The following is a 27,362-nucleotide window of genomic DNA, read 5'->3' on the forward strand; positions in this document are numbered from 1 at the left end:
TCACACTATAGTCACACTATCATTTTTCTGTTACCTCCTGCTCCTATAACACCTACCTGTGGGGTTTGCCTGTGCTTTCATCCTGCACACTGAAAGCTCAGCAAACTTAAGAGGTGATGGTATATGAATCTCTTGTGGCAGTCTCCAAGGGCAGGAACGATGAAAACCTGGTAGCTGCTCTAACTGATGCAGTGAAAATATTCATCTCCCTCTGTTCTCCAGCTGTAGAATCATGACTTCTGGGCGATTGGCTAATAAACACCAAGGGTTATTAAATGCTGCTTATGATGGGCTTTTCAGTCATGTTGATGGGTGTATCTGCATCATCAACAAGTCCTGGTCTGTCTTGGACTTATGCTGAGTATACCCAAAGATGGAAGTCACTTCCTTGCCCTTGTTTCATTCTGTAGATGCTCAATATCTGAGATTTTTCAGACATGGAATTAGATTATTTTGAGAATAACAGGAAATTGTTGAAATAGTAAAATGTAAAAATAAAACTGCAAACACATGGACAAGCATCCGTTTCATTCATAGGTGACTAGTTTGTATGTAAGTATGACTACTTGCATTGTGGCAGGAGATGAAGTCCTCTTTATCCCTCTCATTTTTTTCTATTATGTCTATTTCTCATGAAAATTTCTTTCTGAAAAATAAGCTATTGTCTCTCAAGTGCTTAATGCCACTCAAATTTAGTTGTAACCTCTATGTTTCTAATCCCTACTCTTGAAGACAAATGAGAAATTTCAGCAGCCAATCAATCCAGAGCAATTGTACAGCTTTACTTACACAGAATGTATGTAGGCAGACTAAAAATTGAGTGCCAAAATATATTTCATAGCATAACTAGTCCTCTGGACTGTGTAAAGAGATTGTTTTATGCTACCAAATGCAAGCATGGGTAGAGATAAATACCATTGGTAATAACCAGACACTACCAGCCACTACTGATGGCCTTTAGCGGAGTGAAGGTGTGAACTGAGTCCATTAACCAGACTAACATCTCTGAAAGTAATAGTAGATTAATATTTCTTTTTTAATCATGTATTCTGTAAATGTTACCCTTTGGTTTCTGATATTCAACAGTGTATTTGCTTTAGAGAATTTAGCTATCTGAAGTAAACGTGGTATATCTGAGGTATAAAAAGATTTGGGATGCAGAGCAGGTGTTTGGATGGAGTCCAGTTTTATTTGGGATAACGTACTTGTAGATTAAGGTAATTATCAGACTTCATGCATGTTTAAAAAAAAAAAAAACTTGAGCTGAGGGAGGATCTCACTTAAAGATTCAATGTCTGCAGTATTCTTTGAAGTGTACATAGCTGGGTTTTAAAAAACTGGCTGTCTCTCTCACTTTCAGAACAGTTTTGCAGCATGGAACTCAAGTAGAATAGAAGTTGAGAGATCCACAGGGGAAGTCAATTGCCAAAAATTATAGTAGTCACTTCTGTGATTCAAACCACCAGTCAGAGTAGGAAATGGGATGTGGTCTCACACATTTCAGGTGCAGGTACACCAGCACATGTCCCATTGGATTCATCTTTCAAGTATGAGGTGTGCAAGCAGAGTAGTTGCGTCTCAGAAGGTTCCAGGTCCTGGGAAAAGGAAAGAGCCTTCTGGGCACTGAAAGATGAGCAAATCTCCTTCTGTATTGTGCACTTGGGTTGGTGTAATAGTAGATACTTAGCTTGTTTCTGAGAATAATTTTAACAAAAACATGAGATCTCTGAATGTTATTCTCTGTATTGCTGTCCTGCCTTCCAAACCACTTGCCATTGAGCCAAATGGTTCTTCTGTCATATGATAAAAAAAGCCCTTTGCTTTCTTTATATCACTAGATTTTCTGAGAAACTGCCATTACTAAAATGTAAGTGTAGCTACATAGTGCAATCTCCTAATTCCAAGAGTGGTGAGCAGAGGTCACAAGTTGTTCAAAAAGGATCCTTTGCAATGACTAGATGTGGGCTCAAACCTCTAAACAAAAGAATTGTCTTTGTAAATTTGGAGTGAAAAAAAAATGGATGAAGCTGATGTACTTATGGCCAAAACTATCTGGTTTTAGCTGCAGATCTAGATGTTTTTTTCAGTCAACAAGAACGTCCTGTCCCTCTTGAGCCCCAAAATTGTGAAAAATACAGTCAACAACCTAAGTAAAGACTTCAGTAGTCTAAGTACTTGTTGAATTAAGGCATATTTCTTATCAGATTTGAATTTCCTGGGTTATAAATCAATTGCATGTCCTCTTACACAGAATTTGGCTGGGGGAGGAGAAAGCACTGGCTTACGTTCTCTAACCATCTGTGTCTTTTCACTCTCTTCCTGTCTGTTCATCACTGTCCTGATCAGCCCTGATCTTTCTGCTTTTTGTCACTGTCTTTCTCTGATCATTGCAATGTCCTTGGTGGGGATAGCTGGTGCACTGCTCCAGATAAGGCTGTACCTCCAATTTATTGTCTGATTCTGTGTCATGTGCTCTTTACTTACAGTTGCACATGCTTCCTCTTTCAAGGTAATATTCATGCTCTGACCTAATAAAGCAGCAAAGTAATTTTTTTTAAATGTACATTAGTGAAAAATTCATTACTTTTTGTAATATTCTACTTTTCACTAAATATATAGTCTTGCAGACAAAATGCACTGTTGACCGTAATCGGACATGTAACTGGTCCTGATACAAGAAAATTTAATTATCACACATTCAGAATGTGAATGTTTTTCACATGGAAACATTTAGGTCAGAACACTTAAGGGAACAGGAGGCCACATGAATACAGACAATTACAACTACTCATAGATCTGCCTCTTCTCAGGAAAAAGTCTTTTTAATACAAATAAATTGTGACTATTGATCACTAAGAATGTGTGTGTTAATAAGTGACCTAGATTTCAGTTGCAACCTATTATATTTGAGAAAACAAAACTTGCTATATGAGGGGAAAAGAGTTACACTTTCTATAGTATTAAGTTGCTGCAAAGTTCTGTAATTGGAGTCAGTGTTACTTTCCATCATGTCTATGCACAAGGCTCTGTCGTATATTCCTCAAGGCAGAAAATTTAGATTATATCGAAATTATAAAAAACACAAAGCAATTTCCATAGGTTTTTTATTATTTAAAAATGTATTACTCTTTCAGCATTTTGAAGCAGGCCAATTTCTCCAGAACTTCAGACAGTTTAAAACTGTAAATCATTACTGCAGTCATCACTGCTTATTGTAGTAATTACAGAAAAGTTTAAGTTGTACAACAAGGAGGTAATTTTCAAAAATACCCCAATAAATTAGAAGTAAAATGCTACAGGGCTGTTCAGCCCATGTGTCTTATTTTCTGTGGAGGGGACAAAAGTAACAGTTGGATGTCAATCTGAAGTGCTGAATTATGACTTCTAATTAATTACGGTTAAAAAATAGTCTTTGGATTAACTATGGTAAATCAAAAGCTGAATATCTACTTGTTCATCACATTTGCTTTAACTTTCCTTCTCCTGAGCCTTTGAAATATTGACATATGTTTTTCAGGCTTATTTTTTCTGCAACCATGGTAGAGGTAGTCATACAAAATATAGCTGTTACGTTTAGCAAGTCATGAAGATGTTGTAATGTAAGGTAGAGCTGTTATTGCTCTTTTAAAAAGGAATTGGCCTGAATTTTCAGTGTAAAAAAACCCCATAGATTTTTAATCAAATTCCATAGAATTTTAACAGTCAAGAGACTGAATGCTGGAAAGATATCTTTCATTAGCAAACAGCAATTTCTTTGGGCACCTCAGTATAGGAAAGACATTAAACTATTAGAGCATGTCTATGGAAAAGTGACCAAGATGGGGAAAATTCTCAAGGGCCGGATTTATGAGGAGTGACTGAGTTCACTCAGTTTATTTAACTTGGATAAGGCTGAAGGTGACCTCATAGCAGTCTCCGGCTTCCTCAAGGGGTGCAGTGGAAAGGGAGGTTCTGATCTTTCCATGGTGACCCCAGCAACAAGACTCAAGGAAATTGAAGCTGTGCCTCATCTTCAATGTGATATAGAAAACTTCTGCAATTTATCTAAACCTTCTCTTCTGAATTTATCTTCAATCTATCAAAGCAGTATTTTCCTAGCCAGACGATAGACGGATGTAAACAAGAAAAGTTTGCAAGGAGTGGGACACAAAAAATTCAGCTCTGTTTTGGCTAATCACGTCCAGCACGCTTACTTTTAAAATGCCTTGATCTTTGTATTAGTTGTCTCTTTTAATATATATATATATATAAAGTTTTAAATTTTATTCTTAAAATTAGCAGAGTTTTAACATATTTTGTTAAGTCTGTTTGACTTAGCATACAAAAAAGTGTTGTATGTATGAAGTAACTCTCGGCATACCTCCCTACATCCCTTGAATCCACAGGCTGGATTAAAGCTCTGGATTTGTAGTCATTAGTTTAAAGCAGCTGTGCCTTGGGTGGTGCTGGCCTGGTGAGTGCTCCACATGATATGTACACCAAGTCTCTCAGCATGTCTGGATGATGATAATGGGAAAGGGAAATTGAAATATATAATGTACCAATGCATCTGTAACTGTACTGTGTATCTACTGCATACCCAGTGTCATGAATTCTCACAGAAAGACACACAAGAAGCTGTGAAACACCGCTCCAGCGAGGACAGTTTGCTCAAACTGAAAAAAAATATAGAGGCAGGCTGCAGCCTGGAATGTAAGTATTTATGACTTTGGAAAAAAAAAAAAAAAAAAGATGGAAACATGGTATTATTGTACCGAATTTTCTCTCTATAAAGAGAACTTTCTAATTTTATTTATGCCTCCCTCTCCCCCTCAATCTCGTCCGGGTTCTTAAGAAACCCTGTAGCAGAGTTTCATGAGCTGCAGTTTGAGCAGCTGCTTGAGGAATTTGTGCAAACAGGACAGTGCAGAACTCACTAGCCACTTTCTCCTCAAAGTTTATATATCTTTCCAGATGCAATATGGTGACTTTTAAACTCCCTAATCATAGAATCATATAATAAGCTGTGTTGGAAGGTACCTCTAAAGGTCATCTAGTCCAATCCCCCTTCAATAAACTCCTGTCTTCACCTTGAACTGTCATTTTATCTGGGATTTTATAATGTGGGAACAAACTGCGAGAGCCCGAATTTCCTTCATCTGTCCTCTATAGGTCTGTGTCAGGAAGGTACGAACTGCAGGAGCGCCAGGCCATCTGCCCTTCCCCGGCGGTGCCCTTCACCGGGGCGGCGGTGTCGGGCGGCGGCTGCCGGGCCCCGATGGTCGCGGTGCCTCCTGGCGGTCTGCGGCAACCCTAGCAGCAGAAATGGAGGTGTCAGGTGTCCTGGCTGTTGCCAGTGCAAGCAATGCAATTAATGTTGATCTGCTGAATGGTTAGATTATGAAAATAAAGATTTGCGTGTGTGCTTGTCATCTTCCAGACTAATAAGCACCACCTTTCCGCGCTATTTGCTGCGATACCACCTCCTTATCATGTGCTTACAACTGGTGCAGAACCTTGCTGTGGGTAGTTTGACCTCATACACTCTTGTCTTGGTCAGCATCAAGCTCTGGATGCCACTGCGCTGCTCTGGTGTTCCTCTTCCCTCGACTCCCCTTAGCTGTGTGCCATGGCGGTCCTTCCTATCGCCACTTCGGGCAACAATAGGGCAAGAGCTGCCTTAGACGATTGTCACAGTGTCCCATTTTCGTAAGGAAACATAGTTAAGAACGGTGAGAGACACAGTGCTGCCAGGCAATACTGCTGCCTTCGGCTTCCCGGTAGGTGGGAGTGTAGAATTGGGTTGCAGATACAGCCATCCCTCTGCTGGGGGAGCATAATCCTCCGGTTTCGGGGAACTGGCATCGTGGGGACTCCTTGACGCTTCTGCCTCATGCCATGGCCTTGCTTTTGCTGCTCACTTGGTTCCTGAGAACGGTGTTGGATCTGTGATGATTCTGCGTTGTAATCCTTTTCAACTCTGATTTAGTGTTAGCCCAGTGGAGAAAGCTGGGCAGAAGTGGGAATTTAAGACAGGAGGAAAAAAGGTCATAAAGGAAATGGAGGTTTACTTTAAAAAGGCATACGTAAGGGAGGAGAGAGGGGGCGGTGGCACAAGCCCTTCGGAGGAGGGGCGGGGGGGCAGTACTAGCAGGTCGTAAGGGAAAATGCTCCGGTGCCACCCCTGAGGACCCCCGTCTTCACCCGGCAGGACGGGCTGACGGCCAACGCAAGGCTTGCGGCAGGAGTTCCCTTAGGCGTCGGGGCGGTGTGGTACCGGGGCTGCCCCACGGGGCGGGGGCGGCTGCGGGCACTGCGGCACTCCCCTGGCTCAGGGGCTTCCCTCCTCTCGCACCCGTCCCTCAAGCCCTGGCAAACGACTACATTTCCCAGCACTTCCCTCTTCCAAGCGGGCTCTGCGGGGAGCCTCGCCGGCTCTCGCCATCTCCTTCCCTCGCAGGGGGCTCGGCGCGGTGGCGGGGCGGAGCTCGGCAGCCCCGGCCCCGCGGCAGCCGCGGCCCCGCAGCCCCCACCCCCTGTGCAGGCGCGGAGCCGGCGGCGGAAGCCGGGGCACCACACGGGTGCGAGCGGGGCGGCGGGCAGCGCCATGCGGGCTGCTGCCTGCCTCCTCTCTCTGGTGCTCTGCGCTCTGCCCGCTGCCCCAGGTGAGCTTGGAGCGGGGGCGGCGGTGGGGAGGGGGGATGCTGCGCCGAGGGCCGCTGCGGAGCCCCGTGGAAACGGAGCCCCTGCTCCAGCCTGCGCGCCGGGGGCGAGGGCGCAGCCGGCTGACGGGTGCCTGTCCCTGCCCAGGAGGCTCCGGGCCGGCAGCTGGGCGGCGGGGCGAGAGCCGCTTCGGGGAGCGAGAGAGCATCAGGCCCCTGCGGCTGGTCTCCGGCGGCGGCGGGGCGCGGCGGCCGGCGCTGAGCACGCTGGTGCGGAGCGGCGCGGAGCGGACACAGGTAGGGGCCAGGTGGGGGTGTGCGTGTGTGTTGTGGGGAGGACGGGGGGGAACGGGCGGGCAGCCCCCGACACCTGCCGCCGCGGCCTGGCAGCCCCAGCGGGCGCAGGGAGGAGAGGGACCCCCTTCCCAAAGGCAGCAGAGACGGCAGTGCGGTGTCCCAGCCGCCCCCCGCACCCACGCGTGTGTTTGCTGCTGGAGTACAGCCTGTATGTAGACGCGTTGCTCGGTGAGACGCGCGGCTCGTTTTCCCGGAGGACCGTGGGGAACGCCAGTCCTACTGCGGCAGCGCTCGGTTGAGTTAAAATGGTCCCGGTGCCGGGTAATTCCCTCCCCCGGGCCTCCGCGGGGGCTCCGGGCGGGCAGAGCCGGCGGTGGGCTGGGGGAGACGCGAGATGAAAGTTGCGGAGCCGTTGCGACAGCTGGAGTTGGCCGAAACGCTGCAGCTTAATTTCGGTTTCTGGATGAAGTGTGGGCAGCATGGGTGGGTGTTCTCTGGGTTCGGGTGTGTTTTTAAAAATAGATAGTGGAAATAGGGAGGTAATTGCTTGAAATATAACGTGAACTTAGCTTAGCAATTTGGCTTGCATATTACTGCCCAAACTGGGGTATGTTTTCAGATTTTTGTTGTATGAAGACTAATTCCTATAGATTTTAACAAATAGCTATCTCAATTTATATTAAATCACAGTGATTTTTTAAAATCTTGATCACTGAGCATCATATTTGAGGTGGCAAATGGCTGTAATATAAAGGGAAAAACATTATGAGTCTATACTGTTGTAGGCTGGGGAATATAAAAAAATTTTGCATTGAGGTAACTGCTGACATCCAAGGTGAATTACAGGCCTCTGTTTTGTCCTTTTCTAGTTTACTGCTGTCCATTTAAGAAACAAGGTAGCTGAAAAAATTGTCTCAGATTTCTTTTTTGTAAATCTGTAGAGGATAAGCACTGACACTTTTAATTCTTCTTGTGTAGTTAAATAATAAACAATCTCTTCACTGCGTATTTGTCTACCTCTGAATGTAATTTACTCTATGTAAGGATTTTTCAGATACGAAGGCAAATTTACATTACAATTAAATAGGATTCTACAAATTCCAAAGTGTGTGATTTGCTTAAAAAAGGAAGTAAAGAAATCCTCTTGGCATTTCAGTATTCTTTGAAGACCCTTGGATACTCACAAGTTCAAACACTTTGTGACATGCCTGCTTAAAAAGTAGAAATATTTGTGTTTCAGTCTGGTATTAGGATTCAAATACTGGTCTTGCAGAGCAAGCTGTTAATTAAAGGGATTTGTTTTTTTGAATGTCTCAACTTTCATTCACCAGATCATATACTCACAAAAATTTTCAAGTCATCCCTATTTAATTGTTAGTATTAACATTACCAGTCAGAAAATAAGTAACATCTGTGTGTTAAAAAGGGTTAAATGCATTTATTACACGACAGTCTTCACCCTAAACTGAGCTTAAATGTATAAAGCCCTGCATGCAACTGCAACTTTTCCTCCTCATCAAGAAGCTTCCCTCTGCTGGTTAAAGTGTCCACAGCCTCTCCCATGGTTGATATCCCAGTGAAGGATGCTGTAGCTGGCAGTGATTTGGAGGAAGAAAATTGCAGAGCAGAAGCAGGCTAAACCGAGTGGAGCAGTACCTATTTTCTGTGATCTTTTCTTTCATGCCCTTGCACAGAGCATAGTACATCCTAATAACAGGATCTGAGTCAGCTCAGCAGTGATGGACCAGCAATGGGACTGCCCTTGGTTAACTGAAGTTTTATAGAAGCTGCTTTTCGGAAGGGAGTTTTGAAGTAATAGTATTAACTGTTGCAGCTGAATAATTTAATGTCCTGACTTTTGAATTCTAGCATCCCTGAAATAACTCTACACTATTATCTCTGCCAGAGTCCTTATCAAAGTAATGGACTTGCTGAGTTCACTTTTACGGTTGCTTTTGGGTGGCTGAAAATAGTCACATGATGTGTAAAGATGCGGAGTGCTAGGTTCTGCTTAGACCTGCAGAGACACCCATGGCTAAAGGTGAACAGTCCAAGATCAGTGGCATATAAAGGGTGGGGGAACAGAGGTACACTATCAATAAAAGTTTTGTATGTATTAGTTTGCTATATAATGAAGTATGCTCTGTCTCTGTGCCCCATTCTATCCATTCCTGGTAGTCTTTGCACAGCTATGTACCAGAGTTAAAAAAAATTGGTCTTGAATAAATTTCAAATCAAAGCTAATGGACTTTTGGATGACTTCAGGGAGGATGCTTCTTGGAGGAGGTTGAAACCTTCAAGAAGAATCTCTGATGGCTGAAGGACAAGCTGCCGTGTCTAGAAAAGCAAAGATACCTGAATGGAATGGTGCAGTTAGGGGAGCAGAAAACAAGGCTGTAGCTGTTGCATTGATGTAAACCATTGTAATTGTGTTTTGAATTGGATAAAGATAAAAGGAGAGAGAGAGATAAGCTGGAGAAAAGGAAGTCGCATTAAATCGGATCGGATTCCTTTAATTCCTGGATGAAAGCCTTAGCTGCAGAAAGGGCAGATGTCATACATTTATTTATTTATTTATTTGGAATTGCACAAGTGGAAATGAGGATGTTTGTTCAGGGGAAAGCAGAAGCAAAGTATGGCTTTTGCAAATCAGGAATTTTAGAAGAGGCTTATGATGGAGTTGAGCCAGAGAAGAGTAATACAAGAAAAGGAGCTGAAAGAGGGGGACTGAAGGGAGAAGTGACTGGAAAGTGATGGTGGGCAGATTTCTAGAAATGTGTGGTTTTTTCATCAGTTTTCATCATTTGTTGAGGTTTCTCTCTAGTAACCTCCTTTGTTTTGTTTGGTTTGGTTTGGTTTTTTTGGGCCATTGCCATCACTATAGAGTGAGTTATCTCCATGCATGCTTTACTATTAAATAGTAAAGAAAATAGTCTATGTACTCATCCTAGAGACCCAGAATGTAATTGCTTAAAAAACAAAATGTGTTCACAGTTGAAGTTGCCCAAGACTGTGTGACTCCAGGGCACAGCACCAGGCTAATGTTGGAGGCTATTATGTATTAATTTCATTAATGTTTTAACATACAGGATATAGTGGACACTGGAAAATTCATGTGACTTTAGGTTTCTGCTTTTAATTCCGATGCTGAATAGTCACTACCTGTATCTGTGACATTCATGTATTTCAGGAATATTCTGTGTTCCCCAAAGGGGGCCTATTAGTGGCTGCATGGTACTTAATCTAAAGAGTAATGAAGATAAGATATATCTGACAATATGCTAATATTAGTATTATCAATAATGCAATCCAGTGTTTTAGCAATGGACACTTCATTTACTGTTGCATAAATAAACCTGTAAGAAAATGGAACGTCTTCTGTTGTAAGGGCATTCAGTGAAGGCTAAACTAAGATTTTTGTATTTTAAAGAAAGTAAGTTCCTGCTGTGGACATTTATAAGGAACTTTTTAACACCATGCCTTGAGCCATATTTGGTTATCATAAAAGCACATGGGAAATCACAATTTCTTAATACTTTCCTTTAGTCAGTACTGGTCAGGCATGTTCTTCATTAGAATGTGGGAATCCATAAGCATTCCTCCCCACTGCCTGTTCTTCCACCTGTGAAGGAAAGCAAAACAAAGCACAACGAATGCCTTTACAAACTTGAGTTTGTACTTGATGTCAGCACCTGATTGGAGGATCTTTTTCTTAATAATTTTCAGTTGATCAAATATTCTGGTTGAGATTAGAGGACCAAACCTCTATACTCCTTCACCTAACAGATGCCTTCTCTCAACCATGAATATAATTTATTAGGGATTTTGCTGTCAGCAGGAGACTGACACTTGGTACCAGTGGAGAAGGGGCCCATTTGTCCCTGACCCCAGCACTTTGTGGTTTTGGTAGTAGGTCTGCACACACAGTCTGAGGGACAACATTTTCCATCTTGTGGCTTTCATTACATTATCCATTTTTGATATATCTAGGTGGTGATAGGGAAATTTGGGAGATTTGCTAAGATTTTTAGCTGGAACAAGGTCTTGACTCAACAACCTACTATGTGCATAGATTCACTCATCTCTGCTGGCTCTGCAAAACATTCGTAGCATAGCATCTTCTGTTTCTCAACTTGTTTTTCACTTGCTTGTTGCCAATTGTCAGAAGGTAGACTGGATTCCTTCTGAATGAGGTTGCTGGGATCCTGACAAGAAGGGGCTCCAGGCCTGAACTCCCTCCTGGAGACATTAGAACATGTTGTTTGTAGTGCAGAGTGACTCAGTGCTTTTTAGCAAAGTATTTATTTATCTTTCATTATCTGCATTTCTGATGTTTGTGACCAAATTATACAATTCCATACATTGATTTGAAAGCATGGCTTTCAGATTTCTTAAATAACTTCTTATTGCTAATAGTCAATTGCAGAGAAGTTTCCATAGGTAGCTCTGCTTTCTCTTGGAGATGAAATCTTCATTAGTTATTCAGGTTTTGCTTAGTCTTTGTTATTGGATTTTCTGACTTCTTGACCTCTCACTCTAGTCTTTCAACAGGATATTCCTGTTCTTTGCAGGTACTTCTGAAACTGCTGACTGTTTAAAACATTGTCACTTTCTGTTCTGATGCTGTCTACTGCTGTCAACTGTATTATTAAGTTTCCATTTGGGTAGCTCAAACAATTAGGGTATTTTTGGTTAAAAATAAATTCTGGCTGTTGAGGCATTTATAAAACATTTCTGGAGTTTAGGACTGATGGATGATGACGGTTGCAAAGAGAAGTGTCATGAGAATTGCCCAATTTAAAGAATTCTTTTCTGTCTACTTAATCAAATGACTGCTGTCTCTTGGAGAAACTTAGGCACAATTTTTGTTCAGCCTATCACAAAACCAAAGAGGGACTGAGGCTGTCACGAGTAATATGCATTTGGCTCTCTGCCAGAATTAATTTTGTTTCTGCCTTATTGCCTCTTTGCCTTCTTTTTATAAGGTTTTAAGGCATTAGGCAAAAAGTGTGTGGTACTTAATTATATGTTAGATATATGTAGTTCTGCAGTATACATGCAAGGGTAACCTAGTAATGTTTTATGAGTATGTGAATGACAGCTAAAATAGCAATACTCATGATTCCTCTTCCTTCCTGACGAGGAAATAAAGTGCTGAAAGTCAAACTTTCCTATAGGTTCCCACATGTTGCAAGGTCATCGAGAATGCCTTTTTATTTCTGATGTAAGAGTGGCTTCCAGATAGATCTTTTTGGCAGATATCTTTTCCTCGTGTGTTTTGGTATTTTATAGGCAAAGAATATTTAAAATTTCTAATTTATCCTTTGTTAGCTGTTGTTTCAGAGTTTATGTTGCAGAAATACTGTATCAGGACTTGGATATTAAGAGCTGATTAGAAGGCATGAGTACCTTTGAATATCCTAATCTTTGTAAAAGGGCTGCATGGGAAATCTTGTTTTGTGATACCTTCTCTTACTCGTGTCATAGCAGAGCTCAAAAGAGATATTCCAAAAGCTGTGGCTTAATGTCATAGCACAAGCTTATGTACAGTCATGAAGGATCTTAACTGCTCAGAGGTAACAATCCTTATGGAAAGTATTGTAGAACCCAAAAAGAATATTTGTCTCACAGCAGTTGCCCTGACAAAGTGGACACTGTGCTCGGGTGGAGGCCTCATTGGATAAGCCATATGGACTCTGTTCTCTCAAGGAGAGACCCCCATTTGGGGAACCACCCTGATAAATGGGGCCCTATTCTCACAGGAGCAGCCCCTCCTTTAGTGGCCATCTCGATAAGCTGAACACTGTCCTTGCAAGGGAAGCTCTGTCTGATGGCCTCCCTGACAGACAGGACACTGTCCTTGTTTGATAAGGGACAGGGGCAGGAGAGCTGCACCCTGCGGAGGCAGAGTGACATCTTGTGTGTGTGCCCAGGGTAAAGCCATTGGAGAGGGCACATGCGCAGAAATAAGGGTTATTGCTGTGTCATCCCATCTGGAGGGGCCCAAGTGAACACCTGGGTGTGCAATATATGCCAAAGCCCCCCCTCAAAAGGTGGAGTCAGGTGGCATAAAAGAGGCACATGCAAAATGTTGGATGTGTGCCCACTTTCCAAGGACCTGAACTTCCTACCAAGATCATTGCTGGATCCAAGGATGGGGATATCTTTTGTTGTCTTATCTCTCTCTCTATCTCCCTCTGTGTCTCTGTTTCTAACCTTATCTCAGCACATAATATAGTTTCTAACTTAGTTTTAAGTTTTACTCCCCATTGCTTTGTTAAGTTTTGTTAGTTGTAAACCTGTTCTTTTTTCAGTTTCCTTAAGTTTTCCTAAATTCTGCTATCTGTAATCCATTGCTTTGAAAATACCATCATTTATAATTCTGCTAGTTTTAATCTCACATGCTTTATAATCTTACTTACTTTTAAGTAAAATGTGTTTTTATATAAGCCTGCTGGTTTGCATACTCCTAGAGTATTGTACTCCTAGAGTACTGCGCAGAGAAGTCCTGAACTTAATATCGTCGAATGAGTTGTTAAAAGAGATTAATTAGAGGAGGAGAAGGATTGAGCCCAGCCACACCTAGGCTCCTCTCTGAAGGAGTTTAGAAAGCAAAGAGATGCAGTCCAAATCTCTGTGGGTCGACTCCCCCTCTGGGGAACTCTACCCATGCCCACTCTGTGGGTTGTAACGCTGTACCCACTCTGTGGGAGGTGATATTTTGTTTGTCCCCCACCTCTGCGTGGAGCTGTGCTCACTTTGTGAGATGTGACAGTGCTGCACCCACCTTGTAGGGCATGCCAAGTATTTTCCCCAACATTTGCTTGTTGTAATGATGAGTATAATAATTGTAAAATCTGATAGAGAGGTTTTTTCAAGCCATGGTAAGCACTGTATCTGTATTCATTCCTGATCTATGTTGGTGCCTGTGAGTGCAGGATCAAACTGAATAGTCTTCCTGCCACTTGTTTCACTGAAGATACCTGGTTTGGGACCCCTGTTGTGGCTAATGATCTGCTGTAACACAAGATGCAGAAGTGTGTTGCTTTCCAAGTAGTGTCATGATAAAGTTTACTCAGTTTTACACAAATAATGGGGGAGCTACATATTAAGCTGATGCTCACTCTAAAATGTTTGTTGCAGGAACGTTATGGGCATATGAATTACAGCATCATGGTAGATCTGGTATTGCATTATTCTTCTGGTACTCCAGGTCCCTTTTGTAGTCTTCTCAATATTTAGTCTTTAAGTGACTCTCAAGGCCAACAACTTTTCTAAGGGCTCTGCTTGTTGAAACATCGTTGCAGTTATCCTGTCAAACACTACTTAAAGGTCAATCAAACTGTAAAACCTTCAACAGCCTAAGATTCATCTTTCTGAATTGTGAGTCCATCTGGCTAGCTCTGTCTCAGTGCTTTCCCTCTCAAATCAGCTCTGCTGAGGTTTGTCATCCTTCCTTTGATGCTGTCCACTTCTCTCCAGGTTTCTCTCTTTTGAGAGGATGTAGACCCTTATTTATACACTCCCATGGGTTTGAGCCAAAGCCCTTTCTCCTCCCAGGTAAACTGCCCTTCTGCTTCAAGGGAAGAGGCTCTCACAGGGTTGTTACCAGAGGATCTGGTTGCTATCTCAGGCCCATGTCCATTCTCAGTCTGGACGACTGTGGATGTGAAGTCCAGTATGATCAAAAGGTCAAACCCACTGGTCTTGGACACAAGATTGTGGTGTTTTTCTATGAAATATCTTTTTATCATTAATTTACTAATATGAGTCAGCTTTTTGGCCCCTAAATAATGTTTTTACAGTATTGTACTTTCTAGAAGCAGTGTAATTGTTTGCTTCTTGCATCTTAAACATAACCGCTGTATTTAGCATCTCCAAACATTACTATGACTTCTGCCCTGTCCCTTTTCTGTCTAGTTGTGACTTCTGTATTTTAATCTACATCGATTTTGTTATGATTTTCTGTATTAAATTAACAGACAAGCTTCTGAGCCCTTCCAGTCTTCTTTCTTTTGGCTTGACAGTGGCCTCCTGGGTACCATAGAATCACGGGGTAGTGTATGGATATACTGTTCTAAGGACACGTCTTTTGGAGTGCATAAAGGATCACAAAGTCCTGCCAGATTAAATTCTGCTCTTCAGAGCTGCAGATGCTCTTTGATAGTACTCCTCTGGAGCCATTGCACTATTTGCATTTATCTGAGAAGGAGAAGTCATCATTACAAGGATGAACTGTGCAGCAGCAGCTGTACTGAGCTGCAGCCAAGCATGGAATCACATCTCTCACCTCCAATGGAGCCATGTTTGGAGCAGATGAGAGCTTTGCCCACAGAAGATTACATCTATGCAAGCTTTTTAGTACTTAAGTGGTATGACTGTGTTAGGGCAGATTGTTTCTTCCCAGAAACTTTACTGTGGGAGTGCTGAGCAGCAGAGGTGGCTGAAGAAATGCATGGGAGTGCTGAGGATGAAGTCCTGGACAGGCTGTGGTGTGCACTTCCACAATGGGTAAGATCAAGTGTCAAGCCAATGCACCTGAAATGAACGACATGATTATGTAGAAATAAAAGAAATGGAAAATGGTGTAGAACTGTTTAAATGTTGAGTCTATAGGACTCCAACTTGAAAGTTGGGTTCAATTAAAGAAAGTTAAGCATGGCACTGCTACTGGGTATTTGCTGTAAGACAGTGAAATCTGCTGATTTCTTTATTAATTTGACCAGCTCTAATTTCTGTACCTTACCCAAATTCTCTACGTTTTTTTTTGTTTTGTTTTTTACTTAAATGATTTTTTCCAGACCAGAAAGCTGTAGCAAGTGGATGACCACATTTTTGAAAAAGCCATTCCAGAATATTATAGTAACAAAAGGTTTAGAATATGTTTCTGTGGATAAATACCTTTTAATGGTGCTGTATTCTGAAAGTGTGATATATGTGAACACGGAAACTATAGCTCTGATTTACAGCTCAAAAATTGCCCTGAAGAAATAGCAGTATGTAGGAACACAGGCTGTTCCAGAAACATCTCCTTCTCCTGAGGCTATTTCAGCCCCTGAAATTCTGTGGGAATAAAAAAAAAAATAAAAAAATCCATCAGCTGTTTCAGAAAATATACACAGAGAAAATGTTGATTTGTTTTGATCCTAGGCTGTATCTAGGAAAAGGAGTTTTGAACTGTGATTTTATCACAGTTTTCAAGTTTAAACTTGATACTTGAGCGTAGTGGTTGAGTCCTATTTAAAAAGTATCCTCTGTAAGTTGATTGAGCAATGTATAGGCATGCCTAGGAGTTTGCAAGTTTCATTGAGCTCTTAGCCTGTGGTGCTGATAAAATGTTAGTCAATTTTCTGCTGTTGCTGGAGAACCATATGTGGGAAAAGTTAGCCATACTGGTAGACTCCAGTGCTTGTTACTTCCAGTGGGAAGAGCTAATGTTTGGTAAGCTTTCTTCTGAACACAAACTAAATATAAAACCACTTGAAAGTGCTTGGAATATGTTATTGTGTTGCTGAAAAATGTTTTGTTCAACGATAGTTGTTGTATAAAGGAACAAAGTTAGTATGTATCCTTTTGTTACTTTTGAATTCAGTTTTTGTAATATACAGACAGTGTTAATGGTGGTTTTTTGCAGATTGCTCTGGTGGTAGGACTCCGTTCATTTCTGAAGACTGCAAGAGATGCTGAAAAGGGGGCCTTTCTCTAAATGTTATTTATTCCTTTCAGAGCTTGGAAAACATTAGCTAAAAATGACCTCAAGGCACCATCTGCTTTGGCAAGGGAAGTGCCTTCACTCCTCTTGACTGTTAGATCTGTTGAGCTTTCCTTCTTGTCTAAATGGTGTCCTTGAGACAATGGTCTTTTCTCCAGCTGAATGACACAGTGATCCAGATGGGTTCATCCTCCAGTGCTGCCTGTGGCGTGTGCGTGGCTGCCCTTGTTGTGCCTTCTCTTCCCCAGCAGCTGCCTGGTGCATCCCTTGTTTGCCTCTCCCACTCCAGCTGTGCATGAGGAGTGGCTCATTTGGGTTCTGCCCACTTGAAAATGCCAGGAATCCTTGGGAGAGGGGCCACTTCATTGAAGAGAGCATTTCCTTGTTTGAGTCTTTTCCCTCTGACCTCGTGCTTCCTCACAAGGATGGATGTTCACTGTCCTCTTGCAATGTCCAGTCCTGTGGTATTGAGGGAGACAGATGGAACAGGTTGCTTTACTGCTGTTGTATCAGTGTTGCCCTTCATGTTATACCTGACCCTCTGCAACCTGCAGTTGCTGTGGGGTGGCAATGGAAACTGTGTTGTCCTTGTGTCAGAGGGTGAGTTTCTGCTCTGCTCCTTGGCTTGGTTTTAGAGGTGTGATCTTCAGTGGTCATCGAAGTTTTTGTATAAATTATGTCAGGAAAACTTTCTGAACTTTACAAGTGTTCATTCATGACTTTCCTTTGTTTCCTATTTGTAACCCAGTACTTTGATAATACCCTTATGATAACCTATTTTATCAAACTTCTCCTAGCCATTAGGCTTGGATAATGAACCTTGTCAAATGCATTTTAAAAACATGAGTTTGAGCAGTTACCAATTTTTCTGTTTTGCCACAGTAGTGATATAATATTCTTTTAATATTAGTTTTACCCTTTGAATGAATCTCTGTGTCTTCCCTTTCAGGAAAAGGAAAAACCAACAAAAAACCCCAAAACAAGTATGTCTTCCCCTGAATTCTTGCAGTTCTTCCTTCCACTGGGATGCATAGATTTTTACAAGAGAAGCTAGAGTAGTTAGTTTCATAGGAAATGAAAAGTTATAACTAAAATTTTCTTGAAGTCAAATTAATGTCATCCTCTACACATAGAAGCACAAGCACAAGATCCGGTATCATGGGATTTTTCTGGTTCTGGAAACAAGTGTCAGATTGCCTCTTGGGAAGGAGCATCTTGCCCATTCAGTTACTCAGATTTGTCCTTTTAGATGTGTGAGATCAAATGGTAGTTCATGCTAAATTTGCTAGCAGTGGCAGCCCGATACTTTTCCTGTCTTCAGTGCTCCATCATTTAACCTTTGGTGAATTTTGAGAAAGGTGAAGTGGAAGCGAGGAAGGTGAACAAGAAAAGAAGTTCTTAGGAGAAAATAAGAATTGTTTTGTCTTAGTTGTTATAACTGTTCAAGTGTCAGGCAGGGGTCTAGGGAGAGATGTGGGAGCAAATACAGCCAAGTCCATCAGAGCTCAGCATCACACCTCTGCAGGACCTCTGAAGGATCCCTGCTGCTGCCCAGGCAGTGGATTTGCCACCTGCGTCAGACACTGCATCTCTTTGTGCTCAGGACTGGTTTTTCCTGGTGCTATTCCCCTCATCCATTTTTCTGGGGTTGCCTTTTACTTCACCATATTGAGTAAATTCAAACAGCTTCAGATTTCAAACCCACAAATCAATAATAAAGGAGATTTTTTTTTTAACTTGAAGAAGAAAAATCACTGGGATTTTAGAGGTACAAGTAGTCCTTGCTTCTAACCCTGATTTCATTGATACTATCGTGTTTATGCAGAGAAAAGCTACTTAAGGTCATGTTTTACAGCATTGTCAAGATCTTTATCTGCTGAGAGCTGATGAATCCCCACCAAAGGGAACTGGACAATGCCACTGTGCTCTCTCTGGCTGATGGTCTTTACCTCCCCATCTGTCCCACCCTCATTTGGCTCGGAGAACAGATATGTGATCCAGGATTCAAAAATTAATGTGGATCTCTTAAAATATTTCCTTATTTCTATATTTTCCTTGAAGTAAATGATTTATCTATTAAGTGTACCCCAAAAAAGCAGCTGTAAAAGCCTTTTTATCAAGCCATGATTCTAGTCTGCATTCTTTCATTAAATAACTCCCCCCCCCCCCCCCCCAAAAAAAAAAAAAGTCCCATAGTCCCATAGGTATTTAGATTTATGCACTTGATAAGAAGAGAGAGCTTCCATGAAGGATGACAAATAATGATGTCTAATATAGTTAATGTGCCTGTAGATATTTAGAGAATGCTAGGGAAAGTAAAAAAGAGATTTTGCAGTTCTTTAATATGCTGTGAGATGTGTATCCCATGCAGTGACACTGAATGTTTGATTAAAATTAGATATCTACAAATGGCAGTAGAGAGAGCCTGAGGAAATAATGTAGCATTTATACTTTATTGCATATTTTAGAAAAAATATTCTTTAGCTTTGAGAATCTTATTTGTATTATTAGACCTAGGCTTATTTCTGGATTTTGTCTCTGAGCAAAGTTTTTGTGTTTGTTTTTTTTCTTCTTGGGACAAGTAGAAAAGCAAGTTTTTGAACTAATTTCTTATTTTAGATATAGCAACAAGGCACTGCATAACTATGGATTTATTACAGCACAACTGAGGCTGAAAACTGTCCTTTTATAATGTATATATGTGATAATTAGCACTGTATTCCTACACTCTGGTATAAATTGAAGTTATAAATTTAAGGACTTTTTAAAAGTTGAGGTTTGTATTCTCTTAATAAATATAGAGAGGGGGCATGTTGGATTAATATCTAAAGAATTTACTATTTTGTAAAGGTGACTGATTACCAAGAAATCTGCTATAAAAACCTCATTGTTCTTACAAACTCTGAAACATAGCTTAGAAGTTTTTTCTTGCTATAACATTCTGTATCCTCTCTCGATTCTCTTGGTGCTTTTCTTACATTTTTACAAATTTGATCAGAATCTTTTATTAGAAACCACAGTGCTATAAATAGTAGCAAATGTAAAATTCTTCACATCAAAGGGCAAGCATATAAATAGGATATTTTTGTATTTTTTTAAATGACATGCCTCTTTTTTGACAGAAATTCTCTTACAGCAAAACTTATTAAAAGGCCTTTAGATGGTTTATGAAGAATACTTCAGCAGTAAGAAATATTTATTATGATGAATTGCCTATTCTATCACAATATATTTTAATGTATTTTTCCTTATTTTAATGAGAAAAAGTATCAGCCAATAGGTTACTACACTGCTTTCAACACCCAGCTAATTATCTTTCTTGTTAGTTTGATTATTAAAGTACATGGATTGTAAATATTTCATTGGTGGTTAAGATATTTTACCTATTTGAAATTAAAGTTTTCTAAACACATTTAAGGTTACGTACAGTAATGGGCAATGCAGCTCACCATTGATTTGCAGTGGTAGACATTGGTTTTAGTTTATGTATTTGTGTTCCCTTTACAGGTACTCATTCTTAAGGCCCAGTTTCTGGATAAAGTTGATCCCCAGTAAGGGTACCAAAAAGATTGTATCAGAAATAATTGGATTTTTTTGTTGTGTTTCTTTGTAATAACAAATAGTCATAATTGGAATGGATCTGCTGTTACTACAGTGATCCCTAAGGCATGGAGCAGGTGATTTAAAATAATTGGAATTGCATCCCTCCTGGTTTTTCAGGAAGGGTTGCCTACCACTTGTTTTTCTAGGATTCAGGCTTTTAATGTTTTAGGTAAAATATCTTCGTGCTCGGTGATTCGAAATAATCCTTTCCACTCCATTTACTTTTGATTCCTTTCAGACATTCACTGAGATGCTTAAACTTTGCAGTCTTTGACTAAAGTTAGCTCTCTCATCATTGTGTTATATACATGGGGTGCTTGGTATTTGCTGTAGGAGGTAGTACACATTAAGTACCACTAGATACTCCATCTGGAAGTACTGCAGCTAATTTCAGAATTGTTATTGATATTTTCCTTCTTCACTTGCATTAAAGTTTCAGAACTTTTTGATTGTGTTGGAAGCACAGCACTGCACTCTTCCATTAAGTTGTTAGTCTCCTTTTCTGGCTCTTGTTCATGTTCTCCATTGAGTGCATCTCTCCTGGTCTCCAAGAAATCCCCTTTTATGACTCAGTTGTCAGCCTTCAATGTGTCATGCCTATGCTTGTTAAAAAAGTCTCGAATTTTCTGAGAAAGTTCCTTGGTTTCAGAACTGAATAACATAATTGTTTGTCCTTCTTCAGTGGCTTAGAGGAGCCTTTGCAGGTATCTTGTTCCTTCTGCTTGACTGAGGTGGTATAGATGGAATAAAAGTACCTATGTTCCTTCTTTGGGTTCTTTTATTGACATATGTCTGTGAGTGTAAGCTTCCTTTGCATCAGGCCTATTCACTGAGCAGGTAAATGTTCTTTAAATTAATGCAGAGCCAACACTTTTTAGAATCCCTTTCTTTAGTTTGTGGTTGTTCACCAGATTTTTAGAAGAATTGTTTTCCTAAAAATGTGTTCTCACTCTCAAGGCGCAGGTTTTTTGTTATGGTGAATGAGATGTTATCTGTCATGGTAAGGGGGATCTGTCTTCCTCTGTCTTTTATGTCCTGTACAGCTTCTTCCTATCACACCTCGTCCTGTGTCATGACTGTGTGGCTTATTTGGATCAGCTTGTTTGTCTGACAGAAAATGTATCCACTCCAAGTATGATTAGTTTTCTGATGCTGATCTGACTTCCTGGGTAGTCACACGAGCAAACAAGGGAGAGCAGATGGAAACATGTGGCCAGAATGGAGCAGAACTGTCCGGTCTTGGCAGCAGCCCACAGTACACAGCATTGCAGTGTTTTACAGCCACATATCAGGGTCAAAGGAAGGGGCTGCAATTTCTTGAGGGCTGAATCTGTCTGAATATCAAAAATATGCATCTTGGTATCTCTGTACATTTGAGAGATGATTGATTGCTCTTGAGTTTAAATTTAAAGGTGAGCTTCCTTGCACTACTTGCCTTGGGGGTGGTTACATCTGTGTAATATTTTTCATCTTAGTTTATTAATAGGCATTTTCTCCCTTAAATCCACATTAACAGCTTCTGTCAGGGAATAACTGTGGTCTAGTGTCACCTCAGAAATACATTAGCCTTGTAATTGTTTATCTTAGAGACATGTTCAAGGGAGGAAATTTCCTAGACCAAATCAATATGATGCAATATGCCTAGCAGTGAAAAACAAAACCAACCAACCAACAACAACAAAAAAAAACCCGGTCATTTTTGCACTTAAAAGGAATGAGGTAAATAAATTTTAATGACAAAGGCTGTGTTCAGTATATGTGTATTTAGAAATTTAAGTTAGACTTTTTATATTCTTCCTTACTGACATATTCTCTTTTGGTACCAACATATGGTTTTATAGAAGACTTGGTTATATTGCGTACACAGATCTAAACCATGGTGTTATGGTCCAATTTGGTTCCCTGCATGACCACAGACTTTTGGACCACTCTGAGGTAAAATTAAAACACAAACGAGGTCAGATGTCACTTGGCATCCAAGAAGGCACATTATTCGTGCACCAACAACTTAGCAGGGCGAAGGGAGAGAAGAGAGTAGTAAAGTAAAGTAGGAAAGAAAGAGGGGGACAGGTAGCACCCACATAATCCAGTGGCATCCCATTTGTGGACCCAGTCTGGGGAAGCTTTGAAGCGTGGTCTCCTCCTCCTCCAGGAAAACTTCTGCATACTGAATGTCTGTTCTCATTGCCTGAACCCCTGTGTTGTGCATGCCCAGGACCATCCTTATGGGGGTCTTGGTGGTAAAGACCTCAGGCCTGGGCTCATGTTAAGGGGGGTAGGTGGGCACAGTCTGACCAAGTTCCTGCCGTCACGGTGCTTTTTGAGGTGTTTTTGCAGAAAGTTGTACTTTCCAAGGAAGGAGCTGCTCCTTTGTGGTTGGGTCGGAGTGGAGTGAATGTCTCGATGTTCTTTTGTGGTTACTGGTGTTCTGTCATCTAACCCCCAAGTAGTCTTTTACAAAAATCTCCTAAGATGGTGATGTTTGAGCCAAATTAATTCTTGAACCCTCACAAATGGCAAATGAAGCTATGTTGCTAATGAAAAGAAATAATAAAGTACTGTAGAATGTTCTTTGCATTTAATAATGTAATGATGAGAAGCAACCAACTGTGCTGCCAATATTCCTTTGATCAGAAGATGAAGGTTGCAGTGCAGATAGGTAAAATAAAGTTGGTTAAGGTTAGCAAGTGTGCTGCAGTTGAACAAGGGAATGACTAAGGTATTGCTTGCCCATAGTACCTTAAGGAGCCTATATGCCTATACAGCAATCTATATGGACAACACCCTAAAAATTTACATCTGGCAAGACAAGATGATATTTTAAAATAATTCAGAGCAAACTCCACTTACTGGGGGTTGGAAATGTGATGCAAATGCTAGCATGTTTTGTTTTGTTGGTGTTTTTTTGTGTGCTGTATTTCTGGATGTGCGAGCTGCTGCAGGCCAGAAGCTACATGGTTGTCCTGTGTGTGGGGGGGTGGCCATATGTACTGTTTGGTGTCTGTACATGCTGTGGGTGTCCATCATTGCCTCACAGGTACCAGCTGGCTGTGTCACGAGTCATTCTGGGCAAGCTGTTTGTAATCCTGAAATTACAAAAAGGGATCAAAATGGCTGATGTGAGGAAATTGCAGCCTTCCCCCCTGCCTCCCCTTTATTTGGACAGAAAGTAGGATTTTAATATAGATGGCAATTCACAACTTAAATAAAAATTACTTACCCAGGTAAGGTAAGCTGTATGTCATATTAGTTTAGTTGGTCGAAATTATATGCTTGACTCTTTATTCATCCAGAAATTGCAAAAAATCACTTAGTGAAACTCTGTGGCCTATGTTACAAAGCAGGTTGGATATCATGGGGATAGTTGTAAGGATGTCTGACTAGGTGAATTTAATCTATTGAGGCACTTTCTAAGATGCTTTCCAGTGAACACTACATCCTTCTGAACAGCAATCTAAATATCTGGGAATTCTCATCATGCAGTTCTGCATGCATATTTGCTGCACTGTCATGGCTAGGCATTTTTGTAGAGGACACTCAGCCTGAGTATCCTTTAATAAGACAAGATGTCTTGATTTTTATTTATTTTTTTTAAAGGAATCATCTGCTTGTAAATACGTATTCATGGCGGTTGTTTTTTTTTAAATTTATTAATACTCATGGTTATGTATGTAAACATAAAAAAACCACAGTCTGTTGTAGGGCAACTCAAAAATGTAATAAACAAAAAAGTCATGATTCTCTCAACTTCCCATTTCTTTGTTGCTGCTTTTTTCAAGGGAAACTGGTATTCTCCACTCTTCTGGATTTAATGCCTATTGAAATGCTGCCAGTAGTTTTAAAGAGAGTGAATTTGATGATTCACATTACCCCATTCTTTCCTGTGTTTCCCAGAGTTTTCAATAAATCAAGTGTTGCAGTTGTACTGTCCTGTATTGTATTGTATTTATTTAGAGAAGAGTAGTTTAGAGTTGTAAGTGGTTCTGCAGTGTTTCTTCTTAAATTCCTCTGTCTACATGCTTCAAATCTTAATGTGCAGATTTCAATGGAAAGAAAATAAGAACAAAGTTGAAACTGCCCCAAAGGGCCCGAAAGTAGCTTTCCTTATTAATTAGTTAAATAACATGGCTGCTTGGTTTCTGGGCAGTTTTCAGGTCTAGAAGCAATCATTTAATTTCCACTTGATAGCTCAGTATTTTTTTCCACTAGTACTATAATAAAGGTTTTATTTCTGGCAGATCATGAGTTACGAAGTATTCGCATGCTTGTTCTCTACAGGTCTGAATGAAAGCAATTAATTCAGAGAAAATATATGGCAAAGAGAGAAAGAGGGAAAAAGAGAGAGAAAGAGAGAGAAAAAAAAAAGAAAAAGAGAGAAAGAAAGAAAGAGAAAGAAGAAAGAAAAAAAAGAAAGAAGGAAAGAAAGAAAAAAGAGAGAGAAAGTAAAAAAAAAAGAGAGAGAAAGTAAGAAAATAAAGATATTTCTCTAGCACCCATTTTTAGGTGTTAGTGACTGCTGAGGGAGTAGGATTTTTGGGAACCTTTTGGAGGAGATGGGTTACAGGTAGTCAGTCAGCTTTTCAGAGAAACACATCCAATCCAATTTTAGTGCATTGCTATCGCTGCCCTATGTGGGCTTTAATGAGAGTTTGTCTGAATGGAGAGTTTGTGTCAGGTAGTGTTGGTGAGGTTTGTGAGTGTATCCCAGTCTGACCAAAGCAGAAACATCCCAGCTGTTAAGAAATGAGTTACACATTAGCCAGGGTGAAGTCTTCCACTTTGCCCAGGATCTTGCCCTGAATGAAAGATGTGAATGAAAGGTAAGAGCTGTTCCCTACTGTGTGGATAGGTTATCACAGGCTGTCTTGTTGGGAATACTTGAGTAAGCCTCCTAGATTCAGAAAGCGGGTATTTTATTCATTATCATAGACTTCTGTGTCTGTTTCAATGCTATTTTACTTTGTTAATGGCAAATCATTACTTAGTAAATATATTTACTTTCTGCACTCACAGACTAGTATGATATATTTTGTTATGGCTGAATACTAATCCCAGGCTTTTCAATATTGCAGTCTACCCACATTGCTCGAGCCAGCTTCCAAGTTGATGCTTTTGGATCATCTTTCATCCTAGATGTGACGCTAAACCAGTGAGTAATGACTGTATCTTACTCTACATTTGTTCAGGACCCAGAGTCAGTGAAATGTCATTTTTCAACAGACATTTTGGAGGCTGTAATATAGCACAGATGCTTTTTTCTAGGTATTGAGTTAATATGTAGTGATATATTTTAAGTACTTCTGTTATTTTCTTGAGTACCACTATAGGTTTTGATACTCCCATTGTTACTTCTTAGTAGCTACTGCAGTGTAACTAACGTTTTAGTGTTATAATTTCATTTGCTATGTTTCATTTTACCATAATGGCAAATTACTATATTCACTCAGAGCCTCCCTGGATACTGAAAGATGGAGTTGCTGAAAACTGGTAGCTGTTAGTGTTTTAATAACCAATTGTAAAGTACTGAAGATAGAGCAATTGCACTGCAGCTAATCCTCAAAAAAGAATGAGATGGATAGTTGGGAATGAAGTTTTTCCAGATGCATTTAGAGTCTTTTGGGAACAGAGAAGCACTATAAGGCAGTAACATACTCTGAACTTCAGTCTATGAGGAAAGATTGAATAGTAGTAAAATTAAAGAGAAGTCTGGTATGTGGCTTTCAGTAACGAGATTTTGAAGTAGCTTTTTAGTTCAGCTGTTTTAAAATAGGAATTGCTTTGCTCTTCTGCTCTGAAGTGAAAAGAGAGTAAATAATATAGTAAACATAAATGCTTTGTTAAGTAATTAATCTAATAACTAAACACAGTGTTTTGTGGTTCTGTGTAGGAATTTGTACTCAATTGCTACAAGTTCTTCTGCTATAAAGATGAACCATTAAGGCTGCAAATTTTGTTTTTTCTTCACTTTTAAACATCTTCTAAACAGTGTCAGTGACTTGATGTGCACTGACATGAATTAAAAACCATATGTGAATGCTTGCTGGTTACAGACAGCAGTGACATTGTGCTGCAGGAAGAGGGTAACAGGCTAGTTTAGAAATATGATTTTATAACAAATGCATTTTTAAAGAGATATAGAGGAAGAACTTTCTTCTGAAAAGCACCAAGTCCACAGCATGGAAGTGTTTGTTGGAAACTAGTTTTGTTTACATATTTATACCTTACAGTATGTTGCAAAAACCCGTTTGTATTTTCGGTGGCAGATTAATGGTGTTGTCACAGGTAGTTTCTGAAAGGTCAGGATTTACCTTGCAGTATGAATTTCAAGTCATCTTAACAAAAGTAAACACAATTACTACTACTTATAGTATATGAAAAGACAAGTTGAGAATGTGATTTTAAGAATTGCAACAGTTCCCTGTAGGTGTTTTTTTTCTTATGCATGTGTAGATATGAACATAAACACATGCAAGCATATAGTTAAAATTTGATTTGAGCTGGATTCTAATTTTGTGATTCTTCTGTTTTCTTTAGTGCTATTAGACAAGTCTTTGTATGAGTAACAGTGTCAAAACATGTCCTTGTCCTATTGCAAATTACGCAAAATGAAAACAAGAAGACTGCAAGGCAATTAATATGTTTGGCTTCTTTCATGACACTTAAATCAACATTTATACTGCTTCTGAATAGCATTTGCAGATCACCAGATAAAAAGAGGGTAAAGTATACCAGAACAACATTTAAAATGTATTCTTAATTATTATTCCCGTGGAGAAAGATGGTCTATTCAGAAAGCTGTCTATAGTTTTATTCTCTTTCAGTTCTTACTCTCCATATTATATTCTGTAGGTATTTTGTGAATATTGAGAGAAAAACAATGATTTTCTTGAGTGGTTTGAAAATTTGACCCACAGTAGCCTTATAATTGAAAAGTAGTTGAATGCCTGAAAGGAGCAAGGTTCACAATTTCAGCTTTCCTCTGGAAAAAATATCAGCTTAGTATTTATAAGTGAACCTCTGTGGATATCAAAAGCATGCTGAAGCAGGCCTCTATGGTAAAATTAACTTTTATGCATAATATACATTTGAGGAATGTTAAAGGAAGTATG

The 27,362-nt window shown here is 40.2% G+C and overlaps 1 protein-coding gene across 2 annotated transcripts in view; it reads left to right on the forward strand.

Moving 5' to 3' along the window:
- Positions 1 to 6,531: 6,531 nt before the first annotated feature.
- ADAM22 (ADAM metallopeptidase domain 22) overlaps positions 6,532 to 27,362 on the forward strand; it is a 125,419-nt gene continuing 104,588 nt past the window's right edge. The window contains exons 1-3 of one of the 2 annotated variants that reach the window (XM_030445905.1): positions 6,532 to 6,644; positions 6,790 to 6,938; positions 25,326 to 25,402. In XM_030445905.1, the coding sequence (XP_030301765.1) occupies positions 6,587 to 6,644; positions 6,790 to 6,938; positions 25,326 to 25,402 (284 nt within the window). In that variant the 5' untranslated portion in view covers positions 6,532 to 6,586. The remainder of the gene's footprint in view (positions 6,645 to 6,789; positions 6,939 to 25,325; positions 25,403 to 27,362) is intronic. The other variant, XM_030445906.1, reaches the window with a different exon arrangement.

This window comes from Calypte anna, chromosome 2 (assembly GCF_003957555.1).
Source record: "Calypte anna isolate BGI_N300 chromosome 2, bCalAnn1_v1.p, whole genome shotgun sequence".
NCBI lineage: Eukaryota > Metazoa > Chordata > Aves > Apodiformes > Trochilidae > Calypte > Calypte anna.